Source organism: Leptosomus discolor, chromosome 15 (assembly GCF_034619465.1).
Source record: "Leptosomus discolor isolate bLepDis1 chromosome 15, bLepDis1.hap2, whole genome shotgun sequence".
NCBI lineage: Eukaryota > Metazoa > Chordata > Aves > Leptosomiformes > Leptosomidae > Leptosomus > Leptosomus discolor.
The window spans coordinates 19245145-19262107 of record NC_141405.1 but is presented as its reverse complement, the minus strand read 5'-3'; the positions used below and the strand labels follow the sequence as shown (position 1 = coordinate 19262107).

At 43.3% G+C, this 16963-nt stretch overlaps 1 protein-coding gene across 5 annotated transcripts in view; it reads right to left on the bottom strand.

Annotated features, from left to right (window-relative positions):
* Positions 1-1180: 1180 nt before the first annotated feature.
* The window catches only part of GAS7 (growth arrest specific 7), a 107454-nt gene continuing 91671 nt past the window's right edge, over positions 1181-16963 (bottom strand). For all 5 annotated transcript variants that reach the window (XM_086473697.1, XM_086473695.1, XM_086473699.1 and 2 more), the window contains 6 exons: positions 15742-15820; positions 11690-11818; positions 9550-9673; positions 4045-4124; positions 2013-2111; positions 1181-1294 (listed from right to left, as the gene is read on the bottom strand). In XM_086473697.1, coding sequence (XP_086329823.1) covers positions 1181-1294; positions 2013-2111; positions 4045-4124; positions 9550-9673; positions 11690-11818; positions 15742-15820 — 625 coding nt within the window. The remainder of the gene's footprint in view (positions 1295-2012; positions 2112-4044; positions 4125-9549; positions 9674-11689; positions 11819-15741; positions 15821-16963) is intronic.

Here is a 16963-nt window from a genome sequence, read left to right as displayed (position 1 = left end):
CAAACTACATAACACTATGCACCAAGAGCAGTGTTGAATTTTTGGTAGTTCGGGGTAAATCTAACAAAGGAAAAACCCAAGGTTAAGAATCTGATGGTGCAGCAGTGCTGTGCAACTACACCTACATTTAATGCAATCTAGCATCACAGATTCATGGCACCTTTGAAAATCAGGCTTTAAAAAGATAAACCCCACAATTTAGCTGGACAAACTTGGTACTTAAAGATACCTAAAGGCTGTGATATTCACCTGAAGGAACCAACAAAGGCAATTTAAACCTGGATCCCAAATAAAAAGTTAGAGGACTGTCTTTAAGGAGATTCTGTGAGAAAACACCTTGCATAAGCAGGAAAGGTTTCGAACATCTTCCTTTATGCCTTCGTATATAACCTCTTTCTGTCATTGAGGGCACTCAGACAGCTAATGAGGTAGGTATAGCACAACCAAGTCTTTCCTGATAACTAACAGTGATGGTAACACTTTCAACCTTATTGATTGGCCTAGAACAGAAATCATGATGATAACGGGTCTATGTATCCCTGAGAGGGAGTATAAAACAGGAAGAACAGGAGTCTTCTCCATAGATTTTGGGAGAATGGCCATCACCTCACTGCCATGGTGGGAAACCATTATATGAAATAAATGTATTCACACAACATTGCTGTGAGATATGTGTTTTATAGATGGGGGAGCCAGAAAAGTTAATTGACTTGCCTATGGCCATTAAAGCAGTCAGTGACAGACCTGGGATTCATGATCAGGACTTCCTTGCCTCCTGCATCATGTTCCAACAGTATCTACTTGCTGGCCAGAGGCTCACTGAATGGTTGTTCTAACATACGGTATAAAGATAGTCATGCAAGGGATGTAGCACAAAGTCACTGAAGAACAGAGCTCTCTCTGCACCAGAAAGCAGATTTCTTCTGGAAGCTGCGTGCAATTGGGAACCTCTGATGGGAAGCACGTATCTGGTTTCTTCACCCTGGAATGTCTGGTGCTTAAGGCTTAGCACAATGAGGACCATTTTAATGACTAAATGTAACAGAAATAGTCCATACAGGCATAAATTACAAGGTGTCTGGTAGTGGAACAATCTTTTCCCTATGCTCTTCTGACCCTTGAAACACAAACATTAGCCTGGTTAATTCAGTGGACTCGTCACATACAACTATAGATCAGTCTATATTTCCATGTCCACAGGTCGGATATCTCCAGTTTTGTGTTCTTTTACCCACAGTTCCCTGTCTTTGGCAGGATCCACTTTCCGAAGCAACTGATCCACGAGCTCTACTGTCTAGAACGAACAAAACAAGAATCAAAATGTCAAGGGCACATTTCAAGCAGAGTACTTTCTCTTAAGAGCAGAGCAGCTATGGGCACGCCTACGTTGCACTTGCAGACAAGTGAGACTGCACGTATGCGAGACTTGGTGGACACCAGGCAGATCTGAATGTGAAGCCTCATAGTTGGAAGCAGAGAAGAGGCAGACTTTTAATGCTGAGCAGAGATGGGCCTCCTACACCAGGCAATGGCCAGTCAGTCTCTGACACCTGTCCTGCAACCTGTGCCTTACACCAAACACAACCACGTACCGAAGTCGGCATACGTCCTCTGTATTTTTATATTTGAAAACTTTCCAGTTTTTTAATAAGAAAAAATATATATACTCCCTCCCCCAACAGTGAAACTATTTACCATCTTCCTTGCAAGACTAGATGACCTCAAGGATATAGTACACCATGCTGGGAGACAATGGCTCATGCTGGCCAAATGCAATTCAACTCATTGTGTCTTCCCCAGCAAAAAGCTGTGATCCAGTAGTATGAAATGTAACCAGGATCAGAGTCTTGGAGGAGCAGGACTGTAAGGTGGCAGTACAGTACTGCTGCAAATGAACAAGCTGCCTGCATAACTCTTTTCACATCTCCTTTCGATACAGGCCAGTCAGATCAGGATAGGGACTGTTCTGCCCAGCTGAAGTGGAGTAAAGACCAAACAAAAAGCAAACTTACACTTTGGTTGAACATGTCTGTCTCATGCCGCAGCTGTGTATACTGACAAAGATGCTGCCGAATCATCTCCACCCTTTCAACTTCTAGTCTCTCAAGTTCCTGGACATGAAGAAAAACAAGTCCATATTTTTCTTGGAAGCTTGAAGGCCCAGAGAAAGGACAACACACAAAAGGTTGCCAGTCACTGCAATACTACCCCAGCTTCACGCTTTGGAGCTGAACTGTGTTTGCACATCTCTCTGACTTGGAGAGAATCAGAGACAGCAAGCAACAGAAGTCACTTCAGCCTCAGCCTAATGACAGAAAAGAAGGCTGAAATCTTTCCAGAACTCAAGGCAACCAATGCAGAGAGAGGAGCTACTGTCTTCAGGGATGCTGCAAGCAAGAGGGAATCTGTTTCCTGCAAGAAGCTTTGCATGCTTTGTTGCTAGCCCCAGAAGTTACAGCGATTCCTTGGGGAAGCAGGAGTGCAACCTGAGCAAGTACACACAAGCAGGTAGGCTGCTACACTGCCTTCCCTGTGCTATCTGCAATTTGTTAAATGTCTTTTGGGAAACAGATTCTTCATTGCAGCACAAAAACCTCAGGTGGCAGACTATCAGCCTGGGGAGGAAGAGGAGCAAAGGAGCTTATGGCACAGAAAGGACTGAAATAGACTGAGCTGCTGTTGCTGTTGCTGGCTGACGTACTGCCCGTATGGAAAAAAGGGCCCACTTTGAACTCAGACTCCCTTACGTAGGGCACAGATGTGCAGGACCAGAACACAGAACCCAGGGTGCTACTGCGGGTAAGCATGCCATATGCAGAACATGTAGCAGGAACTTCAGAAAGGTACACAAGCAAACACAAGTCTTCAGACCTTGACTCTCTCAACTTTGTACTGCCTATGAACTGATCTGCATCTGAGCTGATCAGATGCAGGCTGGTTTTCAATTTAGATTTTATCTTCCTGTATACAAAGACTTACCTTCGAATGCTTCTCAGCCTAAGTTTCACAACTGCCAAACGGTGCTGTGCAGCCTGGAGGCTATGACCTCCCTCTTGAGCTATCTACTAGTGCCCTTCTGAGTCATACTTTTGAGTCGCACATCTCCGGAGCAAATATGCAGGTAACATACACCTGGCCATATCTGGACACAGTAGCACTGATGGTCAGTGTCACTTGCATCAGTGAGAAACCACCAGTGAAGGTGAGAGGAGAATCAGATCCCTTATGCAGAGGAACAGCCAGCTTTTTTCTCTCTTGTTCTGTTTTGAGGAAGATATCCGCCTCCTGGTTTTCCACTCACCCATCTGCCTTTATTTATTTACTGCAGTTTAAATATTGCACTAACACACTTCCAAATGCTGAGCAATTTATTATCCTGCTTCTTATTAGGAGGAGTTCACAGTTTTGTGTTTGTCCAATTAGAAAAATACATACAAAAGACATTTTTATTTCCCACTTTTGAAAACAATTGGCTGCTGTCCAGAAGGGCTCCTAAGGAATGACATGAGGGAGGAGCCCTAAAGCCAAAGGGCAAGGAATACAGCACATCAAGGCTGTGTCTTGGCACCTTGGTGACTAACCCCAAAGGTATATGCTCATAGGGTGAATACTGTGAACTGTGTTATCTTCAGAGTAATGGAACAATAGGCAATTAAAGCATGCCTCTTCTGAGCTGGCAATACTTGTGAAGAAACTGTAAAATCATGGAATATAAAAATTCATTAATGTATAAATGGATTCAGTGATTTATCACGTATTTTTCCTTGTCTCCCTTGTGCATTACTTCATCCTTCCTGAGGACAATTCCAGCATCCCAGCCCCTAAGCAGCCCTCAACTGGCTTAAAGCCTTCTATAAAGAAACCATTATTTGTTCCTTCCCCTGATGATATGAGTTTTTCTTAGAACTGAGAAGGGGAAATACAGTAGATTTATCACCCAGTGTCTCCCACCATTCTGCACTGTAACTAGCTATGAGTGATGAATGTTGTACACTATTACAATTTTGCAGTGTTATACATGTAAGACACTACACAGTTACACACCAGAGTAGTGGTCACCATTTCCTCAAACCACTTGGACTGGGCTTGATTATAAAGATCCACGCAGCGCATCAGGTCATCTCCTGAAAAGTTCAAGATAGCAACGCATGAGTCTTCTCTAGCCAGTGTTACGGAGCTTAGAAGGAAATTGCAGAGCAGGTTTTGTAGACAGACCCAGAGAGTTTGAAGGTCAGTCCTGGCGGAGCTGAAGGCAGTTCCGTCACATAGTATTTGTTATGTGCAACAAAATTTCAACAAAATGCATGCACCGGATGTGTGGTCAGAGATCAGGTGACTGGGGTGAGAAAGAATGAGGGGGAGAGATAAGATTTTAAAAATAGGAACATTAAGTAACACTTAATAAAATGCCCAGAACTATGAAAGCAGGTTACTTCAGTTAAAAAAAAAGGACATAGCCAGAAAGTTATATCTGAAAAATAAAATAATTAAAATGGGAAATCAATAATAATGAGTCATTGAGCTGCAGGGTAGCACTCTGTAGGTGAGACTGCATTCTAAGACAGGTCTGTTTAAAACAGGAGAGAAGCATCAGGCTCAAGCTGTCTGAAATCAAGGGATGCTTATTTGCAACCTCAACACAGTTGCACACTCATGCATTTTCCAACCTCTGAAGATGCACAATCCCAGCTGAGCTCTGGCCTCCTCCCATGTTCAGGGCAGGAACACAATAAGCTGCGCTTATTTCAAATTTTCCTTTGTTGGTGGATTCTGCTCTGGCAGAGAGGGAAAGGTGGGTGGAAAATCTGGAAGGCTTGTCTTGGAGATTACTGCTTTCTTTCTGGCTAGTAAATTCTCTTTCTCCTTTAAATAAGGCTCAGTTATGCTTTCCCTAATGGTTTGATGCCTAGGTCCAGGCTTCAAATTTGTCCTGTTCTTTAAGGTGCAAAAAGGGTTTTATACATAAACCAGGGACGAGTCTAGCTTTAAGAACAGGAATCCATAGACCAAACAAGTGTCAAGAAGTAAATGCATCTGGAAGTCTCTCATGGACTTAGAACTTGGGGTAGCAACCAAACTCTATGAAGAAACCAGGATTCAGGGCTTAAAGCCTGGCAATAAGCTCATCTGCCCAAACGGGGGATGCACAGTCTGACATAACAAGTCTGAACTAATGGCTCCTACAATCAAGAAGGCTTCTCGGGAGCTACCTGACTTGGGATTATCCTCCACCCACCTGAGTGAATCTGAGCCACTGTACAGCCAGGAACATGAAAGCCATGAAACACGTGAACAATACACGGGAGCAGAAAGCAACACCACCTATCAGTAACCAGTGGGATCACAGAAGGGATCTGGTCTATATCTCTCTAGTCCTAACATCCACTTGCAGCAGGCCTCATTTCAAAGCTAGATCGTTACATGCTGCTTCTATGCACATCACAAGCACCCTATCTGGGCTGCTGGGCAGCACTCCCTGCGGGGATGGGGCAAGTTCTCCCCTGCTGCACACTGTAACAGTGGCACAAAGCGGTGAGACAGTGATGGGGAGACTCACACCAAATTCTGGGTTACTCCCATCTGATCTTCAGCTCTCCCTTGCTTGTTCAATAATCATAGAATAATAGAATCATAGAATACCAGGTTGAAAGGGACCTCAAGGATCATCTAGTCCAACCTTTCAAGGTAAAAATATAGTTTAAATGATAGGGCCCAGCACCCTATCAAGTTGATTCTTAAAACTGTCCAATGCAGGGCAATGTACCACCTCCCTTGGGAGGTTATTCCAATGTCTAATTGTCCTCATGGTGAAAGAGTTTCTTCTGGAGTCCAATCGGAATCTCCCCAGGAGTAACTTGTATCCATTACCCCTTATCTTTCCCATGTGACTCCTTGTAAAAAGGGAGCCTCCATCTTCTTGGTAGCCACCCTTTATGTACTGGTCCATGGTAATAAGGTCCCCCCTAAGCCTTCTCTTCTCAAGGCTGAACAAACCCAGTTCTCTCAGCCTTTCTTTATATGGCAGGTCTTCCAGTCCTTTGATCATCTTCGTGGTCCTTCTCTGGACCCTTTCCAGCTTGTCCACATATTTTTTGTATAGCGGGGACCAAAACTGAATGCAGTGCTCAAGGTGTGGTCCGACCAGCATTGAGTAGAGTGGGATAATGACTTCTTTATCTCTGCTGGTGATGCCCTTGTTAATGCAACTCAGCACTCTGTTGGCTTTCTTTGCCACTGTGGCACACTGTTCACTTGTGTTGAGCTTGTCATTCACCAAGAACCCCAGGTCCCCTTCCACAGGGCTGCTCTCCAGCCAGGTGGATCCCAGTCTGATCTGCATTCCTGGGTTATGTATTCCCAGGTGCAAGACCTTACACTTGTCCACATTGAACTTCACAAGGTTTCTGCCAGCCCACTCCTCCAGCCTGTCCAGGTCTTCCTGGAGGGTGGCTCTCCCTTCTGGAGTGTCAGCTACCCCACTCATTTTGGCGTCATCTGCAAACTTCATCGGGGTGCTCTTGATTCCAACATTCAAATCACTTTTGAAGATATTAAACAGCATTGGGCCCAATACCGATCCCTGTGGGACCCCACTTGTGACTGGTTGCCAGTTTCAGAATAAATACTTACTACCACCCTCTGGGCTACGGCCTGTCAGCCAGTTCCCCACCCATCACACAGATCGCTTGTCTAGGTTGTAACGTGTCAGTTTTTCGAGGAGGAGGCTGTGGGGGATCGTGTCAAAAGCCTTGGAGAAGTCCAGGTAGACAATGTCCACTGCTCACACTGCATCAACCAGGCAGGTTACTTTGTCACAGAAAGCAATCAGGTTTGTTAAGCACAATTTGCCCCTGCTGAATCCATGCCGGCTTTTCCCAAACACATGCTTCAGTTTACTTGTGATAGTCCCCAGGAGGATTTGCTGCATAACTTTCTCAAGGATTGACGTGAGGCTAATGGGTCTGTAATTACCTCGGTCTTCCCTGGAACCCATCCTGTAGGTAGGGGTGACATTAGCCCTCCTCCAGTCTTCAGGCGCGTCTCCTGATCTCCACAACTTCTCAAAGATTATGGGGAGCGGCCTCGCAGCAACATCAGGCAGCTCTGCCAACACCCTTGGGTGGATGGCATCCAGGTCCATCGGTTTGTATGGGTCAAGCTCCTGTAACAGTTGACACACAAACTCTTCCTTCACTGACAGTGGGTCTGCGTCTGCATCAATCTGGATTTTTGTTCCTGTGGCCTGGGACCCAACAGCACTGCTAAAGACAGAGGTGAAGAGGGTGTTGAGGACCTCTGCCTTTTCAGTGTTGTTGTTGACTAGCTCACCTTTTCTGTTTAATAGTGGGCCAATTCTCTCCTGTTTCTGCTTGTGGTAAACGTATCTGAAGAACCCTTTCTTGAAGTTTCTGACATCTCTGGCCAATTCCAGTTCAAGCTGAGCTTTTGCTTTCCTAACTGCACCTCTGCATACCCTGGCAATGCCCTTCTGATCTTCAACAGGTAACGTTCCACTTTTCCATCTCTGGTGTGTTTCCCTTTTGGTTCTGAGCAGACCCAGAAGTTAGCAGTTAAGCCAAGGGAGTCTCTTACTCCGCCTACTTCCCTTGTCTTTAGAGGGGATGAACTGGTTTTGTGCATCTAGGAGTGGTTCTTGAAAAACTCCCAGCACTCACTAGCTCCTTTATCCTCCACGGAAGCTTCCCATGGGATTCCTTCCAACTGAGCCCTGAGCAGGCTGAAGTTTCCTCTTCTAAAGTCTAAAATCTTTGTCTTGGACCTAACCTTCAGCATGCTCAGCTTTAGCCCAAACTCCACTGCAGCCAAGGCTGTCGCTAACCGAGATATTAGAGAGCATGTTTGCTTGGTTAATAAATACGCATCACAATTTCTGAGGACCCAAGAGAACAAAGAGAGGCTGTGAATTTGCACGAATAAGGAGCATCTCTCATGGAGCCTCCTGTTACTAACACATAACTTTTGTTTCTCCTCAAATGGTTGTCTATACACATGGTCACGCTGCAAATGACTCCTCTCAGTCTCCTCTAAACCCAGACAAGCTACCCTGAAGTTTTAAAAGCCTCAGAACCATGAAGGACCACTCTGACAAGGAACAGACCTATGAAGGCATGAAACATGGAAGCCCTAGTTAAAACACATTTTCAGCAAAGGTACTAACAGGCTGCACGTATCAGCTTTGCAGACCTCAAGACAGAAAGTTCCTGACGGATCCTGTAGAAGTGCTTTGAGCCTCTGTAAAACATGCATAGGTCACATCAAGCAGCTGAGTCCTCAGCACAGTACAGCTCACACTACTGCATCCTCAGTATCCCTTGAACAGAAATAATTTTAATCACTGAGTAGCAGTGGAAAAAAGACAAAAAGTTCACTTACAAGGAAAAAGACAGTAACAGCATAATAGGCACCCACATAGTTGTAGGCAGCTGTGGTTTAGGAAAGAACCAAGGCAGGAACTAAAGGAACATAATCCAGCAGTGCAGCACAGACTAGGATCTACCTGGCTGGAGAGCAGCTCTGTGGAAAGGGACTTGGGGTCCTGGTGGACAGCAAGCTCAAGTGTGCTGCAGCTGCAGCAGCAAAGGAAGCCAACAGCACCAACAAGGGCATCACCAGCAGAGATAAAGAAGTCATTATCCCACTTTACTCAGCGCTTGTCAGGCCACACCTGAAATACTGGGTTCAGTTTCAGTCCCTGCTGTACAAAAAAAGATGTGAGCAGGCTGGAGAGGGTCCAGACAAGGGCCACAAAGTTGACCAAAGGACTGGGAAGCCTGCCACATGAGGAAAGGCTGGAAGAACTGGCTTTGTTCAGCCTTGAGAAAAGAAGGCTCAGGGGACAGCTTATCATCATGTTCCAGTATTTAAAAAGGCAGCTACAAAGAAGATGGAGACTCCCTTTTTACAAGGAGTCACATGGAAATAGCTAGGGGTAGTGGGTACAAGTTACTCCTGGGGAGATTCTGATTGGGCACAAGAGGAAAATTTTTCACAACATGAACAACCAGCCATTGGAACAATCTCCCCAGGGAAGCAGTGGATTCCCCAATGGACACCTTTAAGATTCAGCTGGACAGGGTGCTGGGCCATCTTGTCTAGACTGTGCTTCTACCAAGAAAGGTTGGATCAGACGATCTTTGAGGTCCCTTCCAACTTTGAATGCTACGATTCTATAATTTAAGGAAGAAACATCCTCAGCTGAGCTGCTTTGGATTTGACTTTGAAAGTTTCACAAATGTTCAGTTATCTCAGCACACTTTCACAAAATGAAAGGACAATTCACCCTCCTTTTACTGTTTGCACCCCAAGTATCAAAATCATCATTTTGTGATGTCTGACTTGGAAAAAATGGGCTTGTTTCTTGAGAGTATTTAATACTAAACAGATTTGCAGCACAATTCACTTTAACTTTGTAGCTACAATATTAAAAAACAAGCAACACGTGGGTGGATGGGCAGTTGCATCCTGTCTTGTTCCTGCTGTCCATGTGGCTGTGCTCACCTCCCACCACTGATAGACACAGGTACTCACCTGCCTGAGTGGACTTCCGTCTTGCCTTCTTAATTTCCTCTTCCGTCTTGTTGCTGAGCTTCATCTCTAGCTGCTGCGTTTTCATTTCCAGATCCTTCTGTCTCTCTGTCAAGGCTTTCCGGGCCTTGGAATAATTAAACAAAGAGTCATATGTTTTAGAGGGGAAGAGCTGCCAGCTGCTTTTAGCCATCTATGACTCCTTCACACAAGTATTGGTCAGTAAGAAGTCAGGGACTCTACATAAAACTGAGTCCTAACTGGGATTCAAATTCTTAGGACACCATGTGGTGTTCAAAAAAGTTTCCTACCACCATATAGAAGTTGTTACCAACTCATCACAAAAGCATTTGAAGTCTTAATAGGTTCTTAGAAAGGCACAGTACATATGGCATCATCAGACTTTCACATTTCTTAGTAACTTTCTCACTATTTCTGGAAGAAAGGGGAGCTGGAGCTTCTTCCAAATGCCTTAACCAGCATCACCAAGACACCTCTCCCATTTGCTTTTCTCAGTATCTAAATTGTTGAAAGAATTTCAAGTATCTTACAAAATTTATTTTTAAGTACCTTCTGGATTCAATATACACTATTCAGAAGCTCTAACAATAGGAACTTTTAGACTTACTTCAGAAAAACTAATTAAGGTTCATGACAACAGCAGTTCATACTGTAGAAATCAAGAACCTGAGACCTGGTTACAACTTGATTATTTAAATTATTTTACTTTGAAGTTCTTCAGGCTTTTAAAACCTGATTTATTAGTATTATTACTGAACTTGTACAGGTAAATTAGTAAAGTGTCTTAACAAATAAACATTACCACACATGCATGCTGTCACCTCATTTGCTGAGGTTGCCTAAATACATAAAATAAAAATAACTTGTTCTGCACAGGCTTGTTATAAAATAGGTCACATTTGTTCTTGCTCAAATTATAGTGTTTAAAACCAAATTTGGACGATTATATTTTGTTAGCACCTTGCAGTTTTCTACAGTCACACCAGCCTGCAACCTACAATGCTCTTGATGCATTACTTGAAATTTTTCAGTTTGCAGTTTTCAAGACGCTGCGCGTGGCTCAGCAGGTCGCAAGAGGGAGCTGCAGGAAAGCAACCTCGTGAGAAGCTGGGTGCTTCATCAGGCAGACAGCAGACACGGCTTTTCCCTTTTTTTATTCCTTCTTCTCAAGGTTATTCCAATTCATTCTTTTCAATATCCCTACTGAGGGCTGTGTTTCTTTGCAGATATGGCTGTGAAGAACGTACTGTTTTGCAGAAAGATGCTTTCCCTGCACAGAGACAGTCTAATAACGTTGCATATCCTGTAACAATTCTGTCCCTGGGCAAACTTTCTCATGTGCACTCTGATCTTTAATGAAAGCCCAAACAACCTTCTGGGTTGACTGAGCACGGTATTTTCCTTTCCAACTTACACCCAAGAGCAAACCACATAAGCATACCATTTGGCATAAGCATCTTGGCAACCAAGGCATGGGCAGCCTGTTTCCTGCCAGCTGCTAAGAGAGCACTTTTTGTGGTTGTAACTCTCCATAAATCCCTCAGCTACTGGATGCTCATGTTAAAACAGCCCCTGATACTAGGGTGCTGCTGCTGCTTGGGTTTTTCAGGTGAGGATGTTTGCGAGGCACAGAGAACAGGAACTGGGAGAAATTTGACTCACTGTACCAGGTTTGAGATGCCTTCCTTGGCCATCTGCTTTTGGCCACTGCATAAGAGGATAATTGAGCCAGCGGAGCCTTTGGGTTGACCCTGCTGCTATTCTAAAGCAAGGGTTTTTTAAATTTTGAGGGCAATAGGTGTGACTTCCAGATGCACAAAAGCAAGGAGTTATTTTCATCAAAAGTATTAGAAATATATTGTCCCAAATTGGGAAGGTGAAGATGGAACAAAAAGCCAGTTTGGCAGCAACATGTTAGCCCTGCCTGTAGTCCCCAGCTTCCCAAATCTCAGCTATCCAGCAAATGACATCTGGGGCCCAGCAAAACATAACAAACAGCAGAACACATCATCAGAAACCTTTGCGGTTCTTTGTGGCAGAACAGAAACTTTTCATGGGGCAGCTGCTTTTCTGTCAAAACCAGCAGCATCTTGTAACTCTCCAGTTTGTTCTCTGCTCCCACCTTTTCAACTGCTGCGTAGCGGCTGGCCAAATGCTTCCGTAAGTCTGCAATATGGTGGTCGCATTTCTTCATGTCTTTCTTAAAGTTCTCTCTGAAGTTGAGTAGGGGTTTCTCTACCTCACTCTGAAGCTGGTAATGAAAACAAAGGAAGAAATGGCAATAACGAAGAGCTGGGAAGTAATTCCTGGCTCTTCTGCTGAGCAGAGCTCAGGACAGAGAACAATACACACACCGCAGTCATAGGCAATGTCATACAGCAACAATTCTCTTCCCCAAGAGAGCTCTGAGAGAAGCTACAGAAAAACTCAGCTCTTGGCAGGACAGCTCTGTTAAGGGAAGGGAGCAAAAGGACAGAAATCTTGACTTCCTCTCTCCCCATTAAATCGTATCTCTCTGCTTACACATAACTGTAGGCAATATCCACAGCACTACTCGAGGTGCTCTGATTCTGGCATAATGATGCAACTTAAAAAAACCCAAAGTACACAAACTAAAGCCACTAACCCTGACTGCAATAAGGTGAGCCAGTGGACCATGGTGACACGTCTGCATTTCTTGTACAGTGAAAAGAGATTCAGTGAGGGCACTTTTATTTATCTCTGTCAAGGATAAGGAAGCCTGAGGAGAAGCCTGGGTATTTAGTTGACACACTTTAAGTAGTGGCAAGAAACCACTGAAATGAACCCAGGAGAGATCCATCAAGACTGCACATGTGACATCTCTTACAAGCAGGACATGACAGTCAGTAATACTCAACTCTGATACAGAGTTTGCATCATAATGCTTTTTGGGCTTGATACACAGTTTTAACATCTAGGAAATGTGCTCTGAAGGGATACAGTTAATTCACCTGCCCAGAAGCAACCAAATACTTCATTTCTATTGTCCCTCCTGTGGGGATTGCTGCTCTGCCAACACAGGTGAGTTGGGTCTGTAGTCACCTAACATGGCTAACAGTGGAGCAGTATCGAATAGTCCTGAAAGCAAGTATTTCTGGCCTTTCTCCAGTGCTATTTTAATGGAAAAGGAAATTTCATTCAAGCTCAGTACAGACTTTTAATGGAGAGAGGCTACAAAGACAGCCAAGGCCCTACAGCACACATCCTAGAGGTTAAACAAGCCTAAAGGACAGCTTGTTTAGGCAGATGAAGACTGGCACCATGGTGATCTAATGTGGCCTACAGCAATTCAAAGGTCAGATGCAAGGGTAACAGAGCCAAATTCTTCTTTGTAGGACCAGGTAATGTCACAACAGACAACTGAGGTTTAGGAGGCTGAGGTTGAACGTAAATTAAAAAAAAAAAAAAAAAAAATCACCAGAATGGTAGCTGGGCATTGGAAGAGGTTGACCAGTGAGGTCAGGTGAAATCTCTGTCCTTAGAGATGTTCAAGATATGCTAGACAAAGATGTAGCTGGCTTGATCCACTGTGGGTTATAGTCCTGCTTTGACTGTGGGGGTTGGACTAGAAAATTCTGGACAGTATTTTTATGACAGTCTCATCAGGGTGGCCCCAGGAAAACTAATAAAGACCTGTTCACAACCCTTGTGGTTCAGCGTGGTTACACAAGCTCTCTCAAGAACAGAGGTACAAACAGACAGCTGTGCCAGGAGAATTGTCAATGCTCAACAAAACAAGAACTGGAACAGAGAGAAGTTCAGGATGGCTTCAGTGAACTCCAGAGGCAATATATTACAATTGATACAGATGTTTGTGTCCAACTGAGTTTGAAGTAGCTGAACAGTCTGCGTGCCCTTCAGACTGCTCCATTAATAAATGGATTCACCTGGGTAAACAACCCAACATGAGTCAATTATCCTCAGTGGAATAACTGGCCATTTGACTTATCTGATACAAGTAGGCATTGCTGTAAAAACTCTTATAAAAATCCCCAGGGCCAGGGACACAACAAACAGGAGGGCATTTCACTGGTAGTTCTACTTGCCTAATAGAAAGTAAAGATACTTGTTTATGTCACATGGTTTATAATGGGACAGGAAATTCTGAGATCCTCATAAAGATGGGAAACCCATCACCAGGAGGCTCAAAATGCAAACAAGGCAACTGCTTTCTCCAGGTTTGTCTTCTGGGAATCCAAAAAGTAAACTTCTCAGCGAAGGCAGTCATCTTTCCTCTAGCATAATTACCCTGCTTGAACTTCCACCTTGCAAGAAGTACATAAGCTATCAAAATGAACTCACGTGTGAATGACCCAGGCTTTTAAATGTTGTATTAGAATTGACCATATTTTTTCTTTTTTTCTTTTTTTTTTTTTGCTAGATCTTGCTAGAAGACTTTCAAATTGCATGCAATAGATGAAAAAAACATAAACTACTTTCCTTCGATCAAGAGATCTAAAGCACTAGTGTGTACAGACAACTCTGACACTTACCCATCACTGAAAGGATGAGATGTGACAAAGGACCTGAAATCTTAAGAAGTTTGCTAAAAGAAGTTATCAGGTACAGGACAGAGACCCTGTATCTCTGTACCAGTATGGTACAGAGGCATAGGGTTAATCATGGTATTAGATGCTGGAGAAACTACACAGCTGAGCTATCAGAATCCACACTTCAAAAATTCCTCTGATTTCACAAATACTTATTTTTTCCTTTGCTCCATCAGCATCATTTCCAGAATGGCTGGTAACACACCATCATATCCAGGCCAGCCCACCATGACTTCAACTAGTACAACATGTGTGCATCTTCTCTTCCAGCAGAACTCGCCTCCTAGAGCTCAGTGAAGGATAATCAGATAACTGGAGAAGAGGTTCAGTGCCATGATGGCCTTCTTGAAGGATTCCTCGTGTGCACGTACCTACAGCTTCCATGCCAGTCTGTGCAGGCATCAGTAGTGTAACAACATTTTATGTTCCAAGTGCCACGAGAGTGCTGTCCCCTTCTCTGATCTGTTTGTGAACCCTAATGTAACAGTTCAGTGAAGGACCATTACGGAAACTGTTCAATGTCTTCAAGGATGGTGTTTATGCTTGAATACACTTCCTGTGCTCTGCACTGTACTGTTTGCTTGTGCCAGCACTGACTGGTTTCATTCGACTATCAACGAGAAATGTAATTACGACTTCTAAGAATAACTTCTCTGAAAGTAATAGCAATGATCAGTATGTTTAAAAACATGTTCTGTTAACAAAAGAAAGCCGGAACTAGGAACTCCCAATGCGGGTACAGGAACAGTGAGGAGAGTTCAGAAGATGCTATAGGAGCTTCTGCGCAGGGTTTAAGGCAAAATAATGAAATGAGCCCCTATATATTGCCTGCCTACACACACACCACTCCAGGGTGCATTTCTTCCTCTTGGAAAACAATCAGGAGGACAATGGGAAGCAAAAAGTATTTCACTAATTATAGCCCTGAAGTAGAAGTTTGAAGCAGAGCAGGGGGTTGCCAAGGCAGCAGCTGGTTGCCCGAGTAACCTCTGCATAATCGCTTACAAACAGTGTGGAGCTATAATCTTCCTCCAGAACATGGCTGTTGTGCTGAGATACCTGCTGCTGTATTGATGTTGGTCACCCACAAAGGTTAACACAATGTAACAGGTCACAAGTGTATATCACATGTGGTGGGAAAAAACCCAGATAAATGCCATAATTTGTACAAGAAATCTCCTTGGGCAGCACTTGAGAGAAGATTCAAAAATAACATGAAGTAAATTCCCAGTGCACGCTTCAGAAAGGCTAACGATACAAAGAGGTCAGAGTACTGGTTCTCCTTCTTCCAGACAGATATGGTAGATTCTTGCTAAGAAGCCAAATACTACTTTTTATTTCTTCCTCTACAGAAGTAATCTGTGCAAGCTTTACGTAAACTTACTTGAACACGCTTGAACTTAAGAGCCCTAGGTGAATAACCTCTAGAATCAGTTTTCCTTCATTTTTATGAAAAATTAATTTACTCATCAGGTAGGCTAAATAAACTACGATTTTGGCAGGAAGAATTGACAGTTTCAATAAGTTTGTTCAGTAAGTTTGTTGAAGGGAGATCCATATCAATCACAAGGCAAAAATCTTTGCAAAAGGAAGAACTATTTACCTTAGAAGAAAATTTGAGATGAACCTCTGCTTCATCAGCTAGACTCTTCTTTAGCTGAGCCCAAGCCTCTCCTAGTGTGCTGAAAAAACACAGAGTGACAATGATCAACGCCCTGTTTTCTGTGCATCCTCCCAGTGAGATTTGTCAGACAGTGTCAGATAGACGTAGTACAACGCTCTGTACCATATCTTGCTCAGCAAAATCACAGAAAAGCGGTAGCAGAAATCTGAGAAGATAATCGATCTCTGCGACCAAGGCAGAATTATATTGGTATTGTATGTAGCAGATCTTTGAAAACACTGTTCATAACCATCTTCAGCTACATAGATGTCACAGTCTCCATAAGCAAGATACTGCAGTATTTTATCCTTACCATAACAAAGTTTTTCTCTTCTGAGCTTTAAAATAAATCTTCACCAATGCAGTTTTGCCATTGCCTCTTCTACTTTACACCCTACTTTTGGTGAACAGATTATTTTATTTCTCCTCAGAGAAGACTTTCAGTATTTGAAAACTACTCCATCTTCTTTTTCCTTCAGACAAATTAGTTTCTACATCATGGGCAGTTTAGGTAGGCTCCTCTAGACCCTCTCCAACAGCCTACATTTCTCTTAAAGTGTCATAACCGAAACTACACTGTCTTCCAGCAGAGGTCTTCCAGTTGATAAACTGGTAACAGATTCTTTCATATCAGACACTCTTTCTTCTACATATCTCAGTATGATGACTGCTTTTTTAGACAACAGCGCGACATTGTTGATGAATAAGCTTGTGATTCACTATAGCCAGATCCTTCTCCCACAAACTGTTATGTAACTGTATCTTTCACATCTTGTGCAAGTATAAAACCTGGTACTTTGTCCTCATTGAAATGCATTTTAATTTTTTCCAGTTAATTTCTCTAGTTTAACAAAATAATTCTCAACTGCAATCTTTTCTTCAAATTGTACATACTATCCCTCCTAGCTTTGTCTCATCTCTGATTACAGTAAACCCATTATTTATTCTATCATAGGTCATTAACAAAACATTGGAAAAAATGTGGACTTGGGATGAACCTTACGGGATCTTGCTCCATGGCTGCTTTCTGCACTTCACTTCTTGTAAGTGATGGGTATAATTTCTTACTTAAGTTTTGTACCTTAGGCTTTATTTAGGCCACATTTCTCTTGCCTGCCCACAAGAACCTCCCATTGCAAAAAGCTGTACTAAATTAAGAGCT